Raw genomic sequence first — 17,515 nt, forward strand, 5'->3', positions numbered from 1 at the left:
AAACAGGACCAGCCTCATCCTGATGAGACTCAAGGTTCGGATAAACGACACACACAGTGGGAACAGTAAAGTGCGTTCACCTGCCCCCATGTATTAATGAGCTCATTCAACTCTCAGGCTTCCCAGGTGGCGCCAGTGGTAAAGAACCCGCCTGCCAATGCAGGAGAAGTAAGAGTCGCGGGTTCGATCCCTGGGTCAGGAAGATCCCCTGGAGACGGGCATGGCAACCCACTCCAGGATTCTTTCCTGGAGAATCCCACGGACAGAGAAGCCTGGGGAACTACAGTCTATGGGGTCGCAAAGAGTCAGACACGACTGAAGCGACGTAGCATGCACATACATCCATTTAACTCTCACCACCACCCCCCCAGGGACTTCCCTGGTGGCTCAGAGGTAAAGAATCTTCCTGACAATTGCAGGAGGATCCCTGAGTGGCGAACCTGGAGAAGGAAATGGCCACCCACTCCAGTATCCTTGCCTGGGAAATCTCATGAACAGAGGAGCCTGGTGGGCTACAGTCCACCAGAGGTTGCAGTGGACTCTTTGCAGTCCATGGGGTTGCAAAAAGTTGGACACAACTGAGTGTGTACACACATACGTACCATCCTCTGAGGTAGGAAGTGCTAGTGTCCCCATTTCACAGGTGGGTACACTGAGTTTTGGGGAGACCCAGTGGCCTAACCTGGAGATCCTACTCTTTACCGCTACTCTGCATGTTTGCTTACTGCACGGCTACTTCATAATTGCAAAGCTGTGTTACTCTTTTTAAATTATTTTATTATGGTTACAAAGCCATGAAGTAACCCACTGGGACTTGAGCTCAGATGTGGGTGATTCCCAGTCCAGGGCTCTGCCTCATCTGGTGCACAAGGGGAGGAAAGAGCTGGTTTCACAGGCATCAGATCAGAAGGGACAGCTTGGCCATGAGAGGAGCTGCGAAATGAGGCTAGGGGAGAGAGGGCCTATGGCCTCTTGTCCAGAGCACTGCATACCCTGCCTTCGAGCACATGGGGACACCCTGGTTCTGGGGACCTCAGAGCACAGCAAGGCCCAGGGGTCAGACTGCTCTGGTACCGAGGAAGAATTCATCCCACACCAAGAAAGGGCCACCCAGAGAAATTAGTGATGCTTCAGGTAGTGAGAAACCTGTCACTGGGGTATACAAGCAGAAGTGGACATTGTGAAGGGCATTTCTGCACTGGGGTGGCCTCCTTTCCACTGAAAACATCTGAAATTGTTTGGGGTTGGGAGGAACAGTGCCTCCTAATGGAAGCTTTGGCTGCAGGCAATGAGCAAACAAGAACCACTCCCTGAATTCTGACTGCAGTAGGTACCCTGCCTAGTGCTTTACAGTGTAATTGCAGTTAATATGCACTGTGTATTAATATTGTCAGTTGACACATATGGTATTTACTGGCTACCATGCACTGGCACTTCACTAACTTTTAAAGTATTTGTTGCAATATAATGAGGCAGGAAGTACTGTTATTCCCACTTACAGATGAAGAGTTTTAGGTACAGACAGAAAGGACAAGGGACAGAAAGGTCATGCATGGAGCTAGTAAGTGGGGGAGATGAAATTTGAAACCATCCCCCCCAGGCTGCAAAGCCTTTGCCCCTAACCTCTGCTATCTCCAGGTCAGGGCTGGGCACCCCTGGTACCCACTGCTGCCAGCTAAGGAAGGCTTGGCAGCTTTAGGCTGCCACCCCAGCCCAGCTCCTATGGTTCCTCATGGCTCATGGCTTAGGCAGCAGGGCCTGGCCCCGCTGAACCAGGTGGGGTGGGGACGCGCTGGTCCCCTCACTAGGCGGGCCCAGCTGCAGTGTGACAGATCCAAGCCATGGAGGATACTGGCCCAGAAAAGGCAAACACTCCTGCAGAGCCCCTAATTACGGGGCCAATGAGCGTGGCCGCTGTTACCTGGTGCCAGGCCTGCCTACCATTCCCGGGGGGCCTGTGACACTTCTCAGGCAGGGAGGGGGCTCAGGGCAGGGAGGAGCAGGCCTGGGCAGGAGGCAGCGAGCGAACAAGCAGCAGTCTTGCCGGCAGCAGGGCCAGCATGGGCAACGTAAGCAGAGCCCCCACCCTAGCCTGCTCCCAGGTGGGAGGGTCAGGCCGTGGGCAGGGGCAGAGGCAGTGGTGGGGGATGGCTGAGCTCAGGCTGACTTCCCCCAGCTCAGCTGGGCCACCCCAGGCCCCACCCTTTCCCCAAAGCCTCCATCAGGAGACTGGGGCTGGGTTGGTGATGGAGTTTGCTCCAGGCCAGCAGGGAGAGATGGGGGTTGCTGGCCCATCCTGGGGGATCAGTCTTTCCTGCAAGTTGTGGGTGCTGTGCACCCCTCCCCTATCTCCAGCTGCTCAGATGTCCTTACCCACTCTGCCTATGCCTCCTCGCTGCACTGGAGCCTGGGCCCTCTGCCCGCTGATGAAAAAGGGGAAGGCTGGTGCCATGGGTGCCCTCACTTGGGGTCCAGCCCAGCACCCTCTCTTCTGGCAGTCCCCAACCCCTGAACTGAGACCAACCAGGGCTGGGAGTTTTCCAGGAACCCATGGTCCTACTCTTGGGGAGCTGGGTTTGAATCTCAGCCTGGGAAGAACCTGAGAAGAGACCTTCTCATGACGGGGAAGGGAGCCCAGAAAGGCAAGTGGCTTGACCGAGGTCACCCGGCAGGACCCTGGCCCAGAATGTGCTGGTCTTTGGGGCAGGATTGCCCTTATGGCCTCCTCTCCCGCTCAGAGTGTAGAGCACCGCGTGCTGTCCCGGGATCCATCTGCTGACCTGGAGACCAAGCAGCCTGACTCAGGCATGTCCTCACCCAATACCACCATGTCAGTCCAGCCGCCGAACTTTGACCTCAGCTCGCCTACCAGTACCCTCTCCAACTACGACTCCTGCTCCTCCGGCCACTCCAGTGTCAAGGGCCAGCGCTCTGTGCATGGTGAGTGGGCCTGGAGGAGGTGGGAGGGGGAGCAGATGAGAGCCAGCCCAGTGGGCCCTCAGGGCCATCCCTGGACCTACTGTGCCCGTGGCTGACACTGGAGACTGCCCAGGTCACCAGGAGGGGACGCTGCTTCTGGTGAGGACAGGTGACACACACTCATGCTTGTGTGTGTCCATCACAAACATGCCTGTACATCCACAGGTACCCTCCCACCCACAGAAGCTACACGCACCCCACTTAGAATTCATCCTCATTCACACAAGTTCCCCAGATGTTATACACGCCTACCCACACTCGAGTGCACACTTATACAGGTGTACACACAATCTGTAAATATGAATACACAGACATGTGTACACACTTATACTACCTGCACACACTCATAGACCTCAGGTCTAATGCAAACATATTCACAAGTACAAAGAAGCATGTACACACATTCATGAACACACATGAATGCACACTCAGCAGAAGCCAGGCACGTATGTCCACACATGCTGACCACGCCCTAGCTTAGGTGTGATGCCGGATTCAGGCCACCAGGTGGTAGCCTACAGAGCTGACGGGCACCCTGCAAAGCTGGGGTGTGGCCGTCCATACTCCTGCCACCTGCCCTGCCAGATCTGCCCTGAGGAGCCACCCCTCTGCCCTCCCGGTGGCTCTTCCCTGTAAGCCCATCCTGGAGCCCAGACCCTCTGCCAGCTCCCCTCCAGCCTGAGCACAGTGCAGAGCTGTGGGTGGGCAGGGCCAGGGTGATGGTGGACCCACAGTGGAGCCATGCATGCCAAGCTCCACTGGAGCCAGCCTCCCCCAGTGGCAGGTCATTTCCAGGCAGAAGAGGGGTCTCCAGCTGGGGGTCAGCCTTTCTGAAAACTCCCCAACCCATCTTTCCCTCCCTCTCAGGGGTTCCCAGTCCAAGAGCAGCAGACATACAGAGCTACATGGACATGCTGAGCCCAGAGCCGGACCTGCCCTGTGGGAAGGTGGAGAAAACCAAAGCACCACCGCCACCACCTGGCTTCCCTCCACCACCCCCGCCCCCAGGCACCCAGCTGCCCCCACCCCCGCCAGGCTTCCCAGCTCCCAAGCCCCTTGAAGGGCTACAAGCAGCTGACATCTATCTGCAGATGAAGAACAAACTCCGACACGTGGAGACGGAGACCTTCAAGAAGGAGGTAGTGAAATCCCCCCCCACACACAGCCTGCCTCCCTCCAGATCCGGGAGTGGGCTGATGGGGGACAGTGGAGGCCAACGGCTAGCCTGGCTCGTGGGTACAGGGCAAGGGATCAGGGTCCCTGGTCCAATGGCCTGTTCAGGAGTCAAAACTTCTGCTCAGTTCCATGGTGACCCAGGGCTGGATGCTGGAGACAGGGAGACAAGGGAGACATAGCTACCACCCTTTGGGGAGATGGGGAGGAGGAGAGGCATGAAGGAACATATACCCTGACAGCCATGCCTCTCAGGAGCTAGATCCTCACCCCATCTTGCCCAGAGGAGCAGGGTGCTCATGGAAATGGCAGAGAATACATGTAAACTGCGTCCCCACAGACCTACATGTACCCAGCTCTGGGCACAGGGGGAGAATGGCTCCCAAGGGAGTGTCTTCCAGGTGGGAGATGCAGGCAGTAGTGAAGGTGAGAGTTGGAGGAGGGTGGAAGGGAGCACCAGGAGGGAGCATCAGTAGGGCTCAGCACCCTCAGCAGTGGGGGCTGGAGGCAGGGGGTAATAAGGAGGCTGGCTCCCCAGTTTGGGGCTTTAGCTCCCAGGTGAATAGACAAGCCGGTCCTAAGATGGGGTCTCTCCCTGGGGAGAAGCAAGCTAGTGAGAAGGAGCTGAGTTCAGGGGGACACTCTGAGTGTGAGGGACCCATGATCCAGGGCCTGTAGGATCCAGGCCGAGGCTTTGGAGCAGGGAAGGTACAGAGGGCTGGCGTGGACAGCTCTGAGAGTCCTGGGCGGCGTGGAGGTCCAGAGGGAGCCCTGGAGTTCTGGCCAAGAGGAGAAAATCAGGCTGGTCTGAGAAGGGAGGGCCCCTGAGACCCCAGGTGACTGAGTCTGGGGTAAAGAATAGAGCCCCCCTAAGGTCCTCTGGGAGCTTTGACCTTCTAGGTCTCTCTCAAGCCCAAGGCAAGCTCTCCAGAGCCAAGTTCAGTAACCAATTCCCATAGGTGACCCAGGTCACACGACCACCGGGTGGGGGAAGGAAAGGATACAGTCCCTGCAAGGCCACCCGCCTACCCCCTTCTTGCCACCTCAGATCAGGCCCTCAGTGGCTTCCCCTTTCATCTCCGGAAGGTGGAGGGGGCCCAGGAGAGGCCTGCAGGGTGCCTTGGGCCAGTGGACTCTCCTGGCCGAGCTGGTGGGCTCTGCTTTCAGCCCCCAGCCGCAGGACGGGTGGCCCGGCCTGAGCTCCCTCCCCTCCGCTCCCCTGAGCCAGAACACCAGGACTGCGCGGTCCCGTGCCCCTCCCGGGTGTGTGCGTGCCCGGAGGCAGGCGCTGGGCCGCTCCACAAAGGACTCTTTGTGTGCTCCGCGCCCCCCGCCGCGGCTTTTTTCCCCGACCGCGGGCAGGAGCAGGGTCGCGGCGTCCGCGCCTCGGGGCTCCAGGGGGCGCCTAGGGGGCAGGCCGGCCCAGAAAACGAATCCTGCGGTGTCGCGTTTCCTTGCAACGTGAGCCCGTCCGGGTGGGACTCGGAGGGTCCGGGGCCACCGCGGGGACGCTCGGACTGAGGGTGGGGCAGAGGACAGCCCCTGCTAGGTGACTTGGCCTTTGGCCCCTCCGCCTCTTGTCTTTCTTACCGGGCTGGGCTTTGTGGGGGTCGGCTGCGACGGGGCGGGCCGCCCGCGCTGTCACCCGAACCCGCCCTGCCGCCCCTGAAATCCGAGTCTCGGGCGCGAGTGCCGGTGTCCCTTACGCAGACCGCGATGGTTTCCAGATGCGGGAGGGGAAGAGCGGGAGCGTGACCCGGAACTCCGGGGGGCCAAACATGGGAGTGCCCACGGTGAGGTCCGAGTTGTCTCTGGCGGATGGAGGCTGGGGTGCTCAGCGCGGAGCGGAGGGAGAGAGATGCAGCGGGGGCGAGACCACATCTGGCCCGCGGGGTAGGCGCGGCGGCCAGGTTTGACCCAGCAGTTGGCCACCCCCCTCCCCCGTAGCACTCCCGACTGTTTCGGGGGTTCGGCCGGGGATTGGCAGGCTCTGGGTGATGTCAGGCCGACAGAGCTCTTCGGCGCTCGAGGGCGCGGTCGGGCGGGCGGGCTGGGCTGTAACCTGAGAGGAGGGATCAGGTAGCGCAGGTGTCGGGTCTATGCCGCCCCCGCCGCCAGGTGCACAGCGGGGGGCCACCGGCACGGTCGCAGGTAGGAGCAGACGCGGCCCCGGGCCGGCCCGCCGAGGGCCCTGGACAAACAGGAGCGCAGCAGGACGCGGGCTCTCGAGTGGGCTTCCTCGGCGTGGGACCCCCGCAAGAGAAGCACGCGGGGGACCGTCTGGGGGCTGCTGTGCGGCTCAGGCCCTGGTGCTGCCGAGGCCGGGAGCTACCCCTGCTTCGGCCCCCCTAGCGTTCGGGCTGGGTCACCCCGCCCCCGGGCCCGCCCCTTCTAGCCTCCGTAGGGGCTCCCGCGCCCCTTGGCCGGCGCCCAGAACCCCTCCCTGTCCGGCCAACCGGGCCTGCCCTTTCACCGAGGCCCCGGGTACCTTCGCCCCAATCCTCGCTCTGAGAACAGAAGGGTCGGGGACCGTGAGCCCCCGGAAGGTGAAGCGCCGGGAGGCCTAAGGGACGAGTGCCCAGGGCTCACTCCGCCCGCTGTTTTCCCGCAGCCCAGCTCCCGCGACGGCCGCAACGGGCTGCGGAGGCAAGACTCCGGCCGCAAGCCCCGCGCCTTCAGCAAGCAGCCCAGCACGGGGGACTACTACCGCCAGCTGGGCCGCCACCCCGGGGAGCCGCTGGTCGCACGCCCCGGCATGGCGCACAGCGAGGAGGTGCGTGCCCTCCAGCCCGCGCCCGCCGGCCGCCTGGGTCCCGGCCGGGCCGCCCGCGTCTCATTCTCTGGCCCCTCGGCTCCCCCGCAGGCGGCGCTGCTCCCGGGAAACCACGTGCACAACGGCTGTGGCGCAGACCCCAAGGCCTCCAGGGAGCTGCCCCCGCCGCCCCCGCCGCCGCCCCTGCCCGAGGCCCTGAGCTCGCCGCCGCCTGCTCCTCCTCTGCCCTTCGAGGGCTCGGGCCCCGGCTGCGGGCAGCGTCGCTCCTCTTCCTCCACTGGCAGTGAGTAGGGGCTGGTTGAGGGGTGGAGGGCGGCGCTGGCCCTGAACGGGGAGGGAAACCGAGACCACCCCATCCCCCAGCTGCCACAGTCCTGGCGCTTCCTCTTTACTTGCTTGATCTTTCTGCAGCCCCTACCCCAATGAGGACTTGACCCTAAGGGAAGGCTCGGAGTTGCTTTAGGTCTTGTTACAGCAGGACTGTGCTGTGTGATCTGGGGCAAGTCCCCTGCCCCCTTTGGTCCTGCCTGCTGCCTCTGGCCCAGTAGGGAAGGCCTCCCAGCGCCGGTGGCAGACTGGTGCTAGAGGGAAGCTCGGAGAAGTAGAATTAACTTCAAGGAGGCAGGGTTGCTGGGCAGACTTCTTCCTGCCCCATATTTCTCCGGAGTGTCTCTTCCACTCCTGGCCACTTTCTCTTGTTCTCCCAAGCTAGCCATTATAAATCCCAGGCCTAGCTATGGGGGACAAGGCCAGCTGTCCATCATACCCTGCCTTCCCCCTCCTGGTAACACCCCGGAGCATCATACTTTTTAAAGAGCTAGACCAATGACCAGGATTCCCTGGCTTCTTTTCTGAAATATGGGGCCCCCTGCATGTCAGGGCCCCAAGCAGGCCCGGAGGTGGTATCTGGGTGCTGATGCTTCCATTCCAGCCTCAGTGGATGGCAGAGATGCCTTCCTCACCCAGACACTCAGCGCCAGGATCATGGTTCAAACCACCATCCAAAGCTTCATCTCCCTGACTAGGGCATGAGAGGCTGCAGTAGGATTCCAGGTAGGGCCAGCCTGGGCTCCTTGGGTACCTATGGAGCCACAGCCCCTGCAGACTGGAGCCATGGTAGCATGTTCACCATCAGTTGCACCTCCAGCTTTGGGGTCAGTGTCTTCCCTTCTCAGTGTGGAGCAAGGCTGAAGCTAGGAACAGAAGAAAAATGGACTCTGGTCTTCTCCAGACACCCCTTCGCAGCAGAGCCTGGGCTGGGTGCCCTAGCCCAACCCATGCCAAGATTGAGGCCCTGGCGAGGGGGGCCAGGGCCCATGGCAGCCCAGCCCAGTTCTCAGGGCACCAACAAAGCTGAGAACTGAGCAGACCACCCTTGTGGAGCCCCAGTGCAGCCTGAGCCAGGGGCAGATGGACCGCAAAGTTCCTCCTCTCCCCGGCCTCTCTGGGCATCTCCCTCCCTCCCCTCCTCCCGCTCTCCCTGCTGTCCTGGCCTCACCCCAGCCCCCTCCCTCCCCTAACTTCGCTGTCGCTTCTCTCCTCTCCGTCCCTAGAAGTGAGAGTCCTGAGACACAGGAAGAGTGAGTAGCTGCGTGCGCGGCTCCTGGCTGAGGCGCGGGGGCGGGGCACAGGGCAGGCTCAGGAAAAGTCAGGCTGGAGGGGCTGAGGGCTCGAGGAAAGGGCAGGACGAGGGCCGGCAGGTGAGGGGTGCCGGACGCCGCCTGCTGGACCGCCACTACTCCCACTTGCGCGTGCGCATTCTGTGCCCGGCCGACGGTGTAGCCTAAAGAAATCAGCCGGCAGCCGACGCCCATCGGCACTTTTGTCTTTTTTCCCCTTCCCACTACTCTGCTCGGGGATCCCCAGCCCCGGGGACCTAGAAGCTGTTGGTCCCCCCTTTCTCCCCCTCACCGAGTCCTGACCCCTCCTCCGGCTCGAAAGACAACCCTCTTCAAACCCGGGTCGCCACCGCCGGCCTCGTTGGAAAATGCAAACTCCGCGCCACGCATTTGCATGTCATCCGCTTGGCCCTTCTTCCTAAGTGCCCCCGCCCCATATCCTTAGTTAGGACTCGGCTCTCCTGGGGCCGCCAGAAGTGAGCTGTGCTTTGCCATAACTGTGCTCCGGGCTTGCAACCAGAGTGTCTGCGCGGGTATCTGTCTGTGGGCGTGTGGGGAGTAGGGTGGGAGGGGACCGGCCAAGTTGTGGGATCCAGGGTCCGGTGTCTAGAGCCAGGGAAGCCCCAGGTGACTCAGTCCAAGGGTCACTGGGCTTTGCTGATGCAGAGAGGGTCAGAGGGGAGACTCCACCCTGGTAGGGCTGCGCCAGGGAACCCGGGACAAAGGTCAGGTGGCTGGCCCCAGGTAGTGTTTTGGAGCTGGGCAGTCAGTACGCTGGGCGGAGACATTCACTAGAGTCGCCAGGGCCAGCCCAGGAGCCATCATGAACTCCCAGGGGCCTCCAGGTGGGGGCCCCACATCCCGTGAGTAGGGCCGGGAGGATGGTGGGGCCGCACGGGCTGCCAGCCGAGGAGGACCGGCCTCTGGAGTCCCGAGAGCTGCCAGGGTGGAGGGGCAGGACCTGGAGAGCTGCTCTGAGCCCAAGGGAAGGCCGGGGCCCGCCCTGACTTGGGGAGGCGGCAGCAGAGGGTAGGTGGGGGGCGGTGGGGGGTGCGGGCCCCACACCGGGTCAGCGTCTCCTCTCCTGCCTCCGCGCAGGCACCAAGTCTTTCAACATGATGTCCCCGACGGGCGACAATTCGGAGCTGCTGGCTGAGATCAAGGCGGGCAAGAGTCTGAAGCCCACGCCGCAGAGCAAGGGACTGACCACGGTGTTCTCCGGCAGTGGGCAGCCGGCCTCCCAGGTAGGAGACGCGACAGGCGGCCCCGCCCGGGTTCCCCTCGCTCCCGGTTTGCCCAGAACTCAGCCCCGCCTCTTCTCCCCGCAGCCGGAATCGCCGCTGCCGCCGGCATCGCCGGCACCGTCACGCGCCCGGAGCCCTACCCCGCCGGCCGTGGGGTCCCAGCCATTACTCAATGGAAGCGTGGCGCCGGCGCCGCCCGCCACCCCTGCGCCGGGCGTGCAGCTGGACGTGGAGGCGCTCATCCCCACGTACGACGAGCAGGGTCGGCCCATCCCCGAGTGGAAGCGCCAAGTGATGGTGCGCAAGCTGCAGCTGAAGATGCAGGAGGAGGAGGAGCAGAGGCGGAAGGTGGGTGGGGAAGGGCTTCCTAGAGCGCCCTGGAGTCTGCACCTGGGCCCGTCGGCCCTCCCCCGCACCTTCCCCCACCCTGCTCGGGCCCTTTCAGCCTCAGACGGCTCCCGTGACCTTTGGGAAAAAGCAAGGTTGGACCACCACCCACCCCTCTCCTGGGTCTGTTCCCAGTCTCCACCGCCAGCACTACCCCCACCACCTCCCAACTGCCTGCCCCTTGATGAGAAGGCAATGTTTATCAGGCTCTAAAGTGCCCGCAAATCGCTTGTGATGTTGTTAACATGACTATTGTGGTTCAGGTGCTCTGGGTGGGGCTGGGCTTCTTCACTTTCGACAAGCTCTCAGGTGAGGCTGACTCATCCTAGGGATGGCAGGAGCAGCCAAGAGGCTTATGGTCATAATCAGACTGCCCTGAGCTGCTTTCCTGAACTGCCTCATCCAGCCTCAGGCTTCTCATCTGTCACCATCACTGGCCGGCAGGATAGTTTGCCCTTCATCTGCTGAACAAACATCCCCTGGGCGCTGTCTTGTTTACTGCACACTGTTGTATCCACTGGGGGTTCACTGAATATGTCAGGGCCTGATCTCAAGGTGGCAGTGGGGGTGTGGGGAGGTGTCAACCAATAACGAAACACAGCACTTTAGTAGCATGATAAATGCCCCCAGGGAGACAAAACAGGTCAAATGAAGAGGTGCTCTGATGGGGAGTGCAGAGGACTGGGGCAGCCTGAGACCCACCATCCTATTAATATTTGGGTTTGGGGTGGGCTCAGGAGAAAGTACTCTTACCTGGAAAATCCCCTGGATGGAGGAGCCTGGTAGGCTGCAGTCCGTGGAGTCGCTAAGGGTTGGACACGACTGAGCGACTTCACTTTCACTTTTCACTTTCACACATTGGAGAAGGAAATGGCAACCCACTCCAGTGTTCTTGCCTGGAGAATCCCAGGGATGGGGGAGCCTGGTGGGCTTCCATCTATGGGGTCACACAGAGTCGGACACGACTGAAGTGACTTAGCAGCAGCAGCAGGAGAAAGTGATATCTAAGGTAGACGTGGAAGATTAGGAAGAAGGGGACAGAGAAAAGAGTGGAGCAAAGAGCAAGCAGGAAGGACAAGGGAGGTTTGGAAATCAGCCCGGGTGTGGTGGCTCCAAGGGGTGGAGCTGGAGATGTCAGTCCTGGTAAGGTCACCGAGGCCTGGCTCTGAAGAAAATGGACTTTCTCCTAGAGCAGTGGGGAGCCTGGGAGTGGGATTGAGAGGTCAAGTGGCATCATTTTTTTAAACTTCTATTCAATAAATATCTATTGAGTGTCACGTGAAAGCCAAATAGTGGAGCACACATATACATGTCACAGTATCTACCTTTAAAGCACTCACCTTCTGGCAAGGGAAGCAGGTATATAGAATTCAGGGAAATAAACTTAATATTAGAAACCAGCCAAAACATAGATTTATGTATAGATGCTTCTTTCAAAGTTGTGGCATCGTCATATTTGTATGTGGGGAACATGTTCCTAAGTGGGACTGTACTGGCCAGGATGGATTGGGACGCCTGTGAGGTGATGGCAGCCCCTCCCCCCACCCCGCTGGAAAAGTGTAGAATGAGTTACAGATGAGACTCTAAGAAAGTGCCTGAAGAGCCTAGCTCTATCAATTGTGCTATTCTAGGAGTCAGAGTCAGAGAAGGAAATGGCAACCCACTCCAGTGTTCTTGCCTGGAGAATCCCAGGGACAGAGGAGCCTGGTAGGCCGCCATCTATGGGGTCGCACAAAGTCGGACACGACTGAAGCGACTTAGCAGCATCAGCAGCAGGAGTCAGAGTGGGTGGGAATAGGAGTGGAAGCCACAGGCTCTTTAGCAGCCTCTCATTTAGCAGTTAAACCGATGGCATAGACAGGGAGCGCTTGGCTGCACGGGACTTTGATTAGGGGGGTCATCTGTCTGGAGTGAGCAGCGGCCTCGCTGGGACCTGGCCTCAAATCGCAGACCTTGGATGGGGAGGGAGAGGACTGCCGTCTGTCGCAGCTTCAACGCCTTTTGCATGTTCCTTCGGTGGTGTAATGAGCGACCAAACCAGGTGTGGAGACCCCATCCGCCGGCCCTGCCTCTACAACAGCGCCCAACGCCCGGCTCTGTGTCTCTGCCAGCGACCAAAGCGGATACTGCCCAGCGCCTGGAGCGGCGGCCTGGGCCGAAGCCTCCTCCCAGCGTAATCGCCCGCCGGCCAGGCGCGGCCCGTCCCTGCAAACGCAGCCCCGCGGAGCCATTACACCACCCAGGACATGCAAATGGCGCCCCCCGGCGACCGTCGCGGGAGCCGGGCCAGAGGGAGACGCGCCCCCCTCCCCTCTCTTGTCTTCCCCGCCTTAGCTGACGGCCGCCAGCTCGTGCTGCTACCCCCGCGAGGGCTGGAGGTACTCCCGCGAGCACAACGCCATCCTCGGGCCCTTCGGGGAACTCATGACCGAGGCCGACATCCTTCGCATCGAGCAGCAAATCGAGAACCTGCAGGTGCTGCACAAGGCGCAGAAGCTGGAGGCGCGCCTGGAGCAGCTGGAGCTGGAGCTGGAGCAGTTGCTGCCCATCTCCGCAGCCCTGTCGGCGCCGCGCTTCACCGTCGACCCGCGCCGCATGCACGGCCACGCCGCCAGCCTGCCGGCCTGGTGCAGCAAGATCTCCGTGCTGCTCAAGAGCATGGCTTCGCTGCTGGCCGCGCTGGGCGGACGGCCGGCCCACCCCGCCGAGCTCCTGGGTGCGGACACGGGCCAGCCGCTGCCGCCGCTGACTGACGCCCCCTGGCGGCCGGGCCCGCTCTGCCTGGGCCGCTCGCATTCGCTTAGCTGGTGCCGCGAGGCCGTGGCGCGCGAGATCCTCGAATGCGGCGTCTCCGTGCGGCACCTCCGCGCCACGTACGAGCGACGCGCCCAGGGCTCGGAGCCCCAGCACGGCCCGCGCCGGAAGCTCTCGCTGCCTGCCAGCGCTCCGGACCGCGAGCCCATCCTCGAGGAGGACTACGTGGCGGCCAGCCCCAGCGAGCCGAGCACCGCCGTCGCCGCCACCGCCAACGGCCTGCCGGCCGCGGGCGAGTCCATGAGCGTCCTGGATGCGCCCGAGGCGCCGGGCCGCCAGGCGGCGCTGCCAGAGCCCGAGCAGCTGGCGCGCAGGCCGCCGTCCTCCACCGAGCTGCGCGGCGTCCAGGACTACATTGACATGCGCAAGGAGCGCATCGTCTACCTCTTCCTGGAGCACTGGCGCAAGTGGACCTTTCGCGGCCCCGGCCACCACGCCCAGGTGCGCCTGCGCAGACTCCTGCCCCGCGTGGTGGCTGTGGGCGCCGGCGCCGACCCCGGCCCCGAGGCCGCTGCTGCTTCCCAGCCGCCGGCGGGCAATGGCCCGGACGAGCGGCTGCTGCGCCTGCTGAAGCAGCGGCAGGTGGTGGGCAAGCTGCTGGGCCACTGGCGGAGCCTGCTGCGGCAGGTGCCGGCGCGCCAGCTCCGCGGCCGGACCCTGGCGCACGGCTTGTACTGGCCCGAGCAGTTCCTGCCGCCCCTCGACGGCGGCGCGCCCCGGCGCTACAACAGCCTCACGCTGGACCTCTTCATGCTCGGCTACTTCCAGTTGCTCGAAATGGGCCTGAGCCGCGAGGAGCGCAAGTTCCGCCACCTGCTGTGCTACGAGATGTTCGACCGGCTGGGCAGCCACCCGTGGGAGCTCATCCGTCTCTTCCACCGCGTGGTGATCGAGGAGGTGGAGGCCGGCCGGCGCAGCTGGAGCGACGGCTTCGAGGACCTCAGACGCCAGTTCTTCGAAGACAGCCCGGAGGCTGAACCGGCCCGGGGAGAAGAGGCAGAGAAGGAGCAAAAGGAAGGGACAGATAAGGATGAGAGGGAACTGATGGAAGAGGCCAGTACAGCTCAGGCAGGAAACTGGCCAGAGGGACAGCCCGAGGCGCCGGCCCCTGCGCGGCTGCCCCCGTCTTCACCCCCGCCCGCACCTCCCCCGACGTTGGTCCCTCCTAGTTCCGAAGACCCTCTGGAGCTGGTGTCTGAGATGGGCGAGTTCAGCAATGAGGACATCTGCCGGTACATCGACCGGAGCTTCTCCTTCTGGAAGGAGAAGGAGGCAGAGCTCTTTGATATCTGAGCTAGAGGATCCGGAATTTACCCTCAAGTGTCTTAACCTGGGCCTGGATGCCTGTCTGATCCCCTCCGGAGGTCAGAAGCTGCAGGAAGAAACCAGGACAGGACGAGTGGCCTTGGAAAAGCCAGAGTGTCCAGGACCAGGCTGTCTCAGCCTTTAGTGGCCGATTGTGGGGTGTTGGCAGGAATCAGCAGGGCAGAATACAAGGTCAACCAGGTGTCCTCCTCTGGCTCTGCAGCAATGCCTGGCTCCGTGTGGAGCCAGGTGGAAACAGCAGCCCCTGTGAGTGGGGACTGTGGGTCCCCCTTGGGGCCCTGTGGCTTTCATTTTTCACTGGAGTTCAGAGTAACCTCTTTGGCTGAGGTCAGGGGAGCCACATGTGCAGTGTTCATTTGACGTGTCCAGACTCTTTCTCCTTTGTAACATGCAAGTAATAAAACTCTTTGCTGTAAGCTGCCTGTGTTGGATCCTACCCGCACGGTGTCACTGCAGCTGCACAATTGTTGAGCTGGTGTCTCCCCCCCTTTCAGAATAGGATAGGCATGGGCCAGAAGTTCCTTCTCAGTGGCACCAGGGACCAATCTGAGCCTCTCTGAGCTGGCAGGAACTATGGGGGCCCAAGTATGAGTCTGCCCAGAGATTCTGGGTCATGGGCCTGGAGCCATCTCTCCACCCAACCCTGCGGGGAATCTCCTTCTCTGCTGGTCTTCTACTTCTGCACTCAGCTCTTGACTCTCTGGCGCCCCCTCTAGGACACAGGGGCCTGAGTCTTCATCCATTTTCCCTACAGAAGGGTCTCTTCCTGCAACCTGTTGTCCCTGAATCAAAGAGGTCCCCTGGGTGGGGGTGCTGGCCCCCATCTTCCAGCCCATGCTGTGCTGTGTTGCAGGAGGAGCAGGAGGAGGCCTGGCTGGCCAGCATGCCTGCCTGGAGGCGGGACATCCTGCGGAAGAAGCTAGAAGATGAGAGGTGAGCTCGGGAAGACGCGGGGCTCAGCAAGGTGTTTTGATTGTGTCCCTGAGGTGGTGGCACCAACCAGTGCTATCTCTTTTTTCTTCCAGGGAGCAGAAGCGGTGAGTGTGGGGCTGGGCCCAACCTGTGTCCCTTCCCCCTACCCAGCCCCAGTCCTTTGGCCTCTTCATCTAGGCCCATCGTGAGCATTTCCCCTTGTCACTCAGCCCTGTTTGCACAGCATCTTTGCTCCCAATAATGCCACCAAACATTAGTAACTTATCCACTGCCCCCCAAAGTCTAGCTCTTATGCTGTAATAACCTGTACCCCCAATTACCCAGCCCTCTCCCATTAACCTAGCCTCTCTGCCCTGCAGTTAACCCAGCCTCGGTATCAATAACCTAGAGCATCTGTCCCTCAATTTTTTAACAAAATGTATGTCCCTCAATTCTTTAGATTACCCCTAGTAATCTAGCCAAGTGCTGTCTGATAGAGGTATCATTTGAGCCACAAATTTTCTAACAGCCACAATGAAAAAAATAAAGATATGAGTGAACTTAATAGTATATTTTATGTAACCCAGTGATAGTAATTATAAAAATTGAGATGTCTTAGAATCTTTTTTAAACTAAGTCTGCGAGATGCAATGAACATTTTGAGCCTACAGTGCATCTCAGTCCCAACATTTCAAATGCTCAACAGCCCAACGGGCTTAGTCTTAACGGGAACAAAAATGCTGATGATGCTTAGCCTCATCACCAGCGCAGATATAGCCATGTTCTAATAACCTGTCCCCAGTTACCCAGCACCTGTCTCCCAAAAATGTGGTCCTTCTGCTGCCCAGCAGCCCTACCCCAGTCCCAGGAACTCAGGTCCTAGCCCCAATGATTGCATGCCCTTCCCCCACACCACCCCCTCCTCATCCTCTGCCACACTGTGTCTCAGCACTTGCTTCCAGTAACACTCGGTCAGCAATAACCCAGCCACAGTCTCTCACTCACCCAACTCCTATGTGTTCCACACCCCTCCTCCGTGACCCCAGTCTGCCCCTAGTCAAGCCCCTCTGTCCCCAGCAATCCCACCCACATGCCTCCTAACCCAACCACTGTCCCCAATCCCCTTCTGCCCCTACAGCCCATGAAACGAGTGCCCCTGCCCTTAGTAACCCACTCCTTGCCACCGCTGACCCCGCGTGGGGCCTGGCCCACCCTCTCACCCTTGCTCGGGGTTCTGCCCCCACCCCATGCCTAGGAAAGAGGAGGAGAGACAGAAGCAAGAAGAGATGCAGCGGGAGAAAGAGCAGTCAGAGAAGCTGCGGACGCTGGGCTACGACGAGAGCAAGCTGGCGCCCTGGCAGCGACAGATCATTTTGAAGAAGGGGGACATCGCTAAGTACTAGACGCAGCCTCAGGAGCTCGGGGGTGCCCCCAGACCCGCCCGGGCCGGAGCCACGCCGCCCTCCCCTCCCTCGCTGAAACCCTTCCTTGACCCCGACCCCGCCTCCGCATCCCCAGTTCCGGGCGACGCTGGAGCGAGGCACCGCCGCCGCTCAGAAAAAGTGCCCAAGCTATTGACGCAAAAAAGATGCTGCTTATTTGCATGCCTACTTACATATATTTGCATGTTCGTTGAATGTCAAAGTGTGCAGAGCTCTTCCCGAGCTCCGTGGGTGATGACTTTGTTTTCCTGCGGGGCGCGCGCCCGGCTGCTGCCCCCTCCCCCGCACCCCGGAACCCACGTCGCTGGTGCATCCTGGGCGGAGGCAGGCCCCGCGCTCGGGGAAGGGGTTTTCCTCCCTCCCTGACCCAGATCGGCGCCCGGCCCAGCCCCGGCCGCATTTCCCATCCCCGCCGAGGGTTTCCTCTCAGTCATGTTTACCAGAAACGATGAAAACTGCAAACTGCCCGTCGTAGGAACGGAGTTGCCGCTCCGGGCGCCCCACACCCTCAAGTCTGCGCGCCGTCCCCAGCCAGGCCCCGCACCTCCCCGGACCGTTTCACTGCCCTGGTGGAGTGAACGGAGGACGAGGGACCCTAAAGCTGTGTCTCCCAACTGCTGCCTCCCCGATCCCCGCCATCTCGCACCCCCATTAAAGCTCTCTCAGCCGCCCGGGGCCCATGCTCACTCTCACTCGCCGACACCGCGACTTCCTCTCCTCGGGGTAACTGGGCCACGGCTGAGAGGGAGGGGCAGGCTTGGGATGAGGGTCACACTGGCCTTCGCCGTGAGTGGCAAGACTTCTGGCCCTTCGGAAACCAAGTCTGGGCCATTTAACACCCCCAGC

The 17,515-nt window shown here is 61.1% G+C and overlaps 1 protein-coding gene across 3 annotated transcripts in view; it reads left to right on the forward strand.

Annotated features, from left to right (window-relative positions):
- The window catches only part of ESPN (espin), a 33,910-nt gene extending 16,996 nt beyond the window's left edge, over positions 1-16,914 (forward strand). The window contains exons 6-14 of one of the 3 annotated variants that reach the window (XM_055419450.1): positions 2,739-2,940; positions 3,847-4,118; positions 6,764-6,925; positions 7,016-7,208; positions 9,643-9,788; positions 9,873-10,136; positions 15,169-15,248; positions 15,341-15,352; positions 16,483-16,914. In XM_055419450.1, the coding sequence (XP_055275425.1) occupies positions 2,739-2,940; positions 3,847-4,118; positions 6,764-6,925; positions 7,016-7,208; positions 9,643-9,788; positions 9,873-10,136; positions 15,169-15,248; positions 15,341-15,352; positions 16,483-16,630 (1,479 nt within the window). In that variant the 3' untranslated portion in view covers positions 16,631-16,914. Of the gene's footprint in view, positions 1-2,738; positions 2,941-3,846; positions 4,119-6,763; positions 7,209-9,642; positions 9,789-9,872; positions 10,137-12,509; positions 15,249-15,340; positions 15,357-16,482 lie in introns of those variants that run through there. The other 2 variants (XM_055419448.1, XM_088845423.1) reach the window with 2 other exon arrangements.
- Positions 16,915-17,515: the final 601 nt, after the last annotated feature.

This window comes from Moschus berezovskii, chromosome 17, assembly GCF_049115385.1.
Source record: "Moschus berezovskii isolate FMDL1 chromosome 17, NW_MosBer_1.0, whole genome shotgun sequence".
NCBI lineage: Eukaryota > Metazoa > Chordata > Mammalia > Artiodactyla > Moschidae > Moschus > Moschus berezovskii.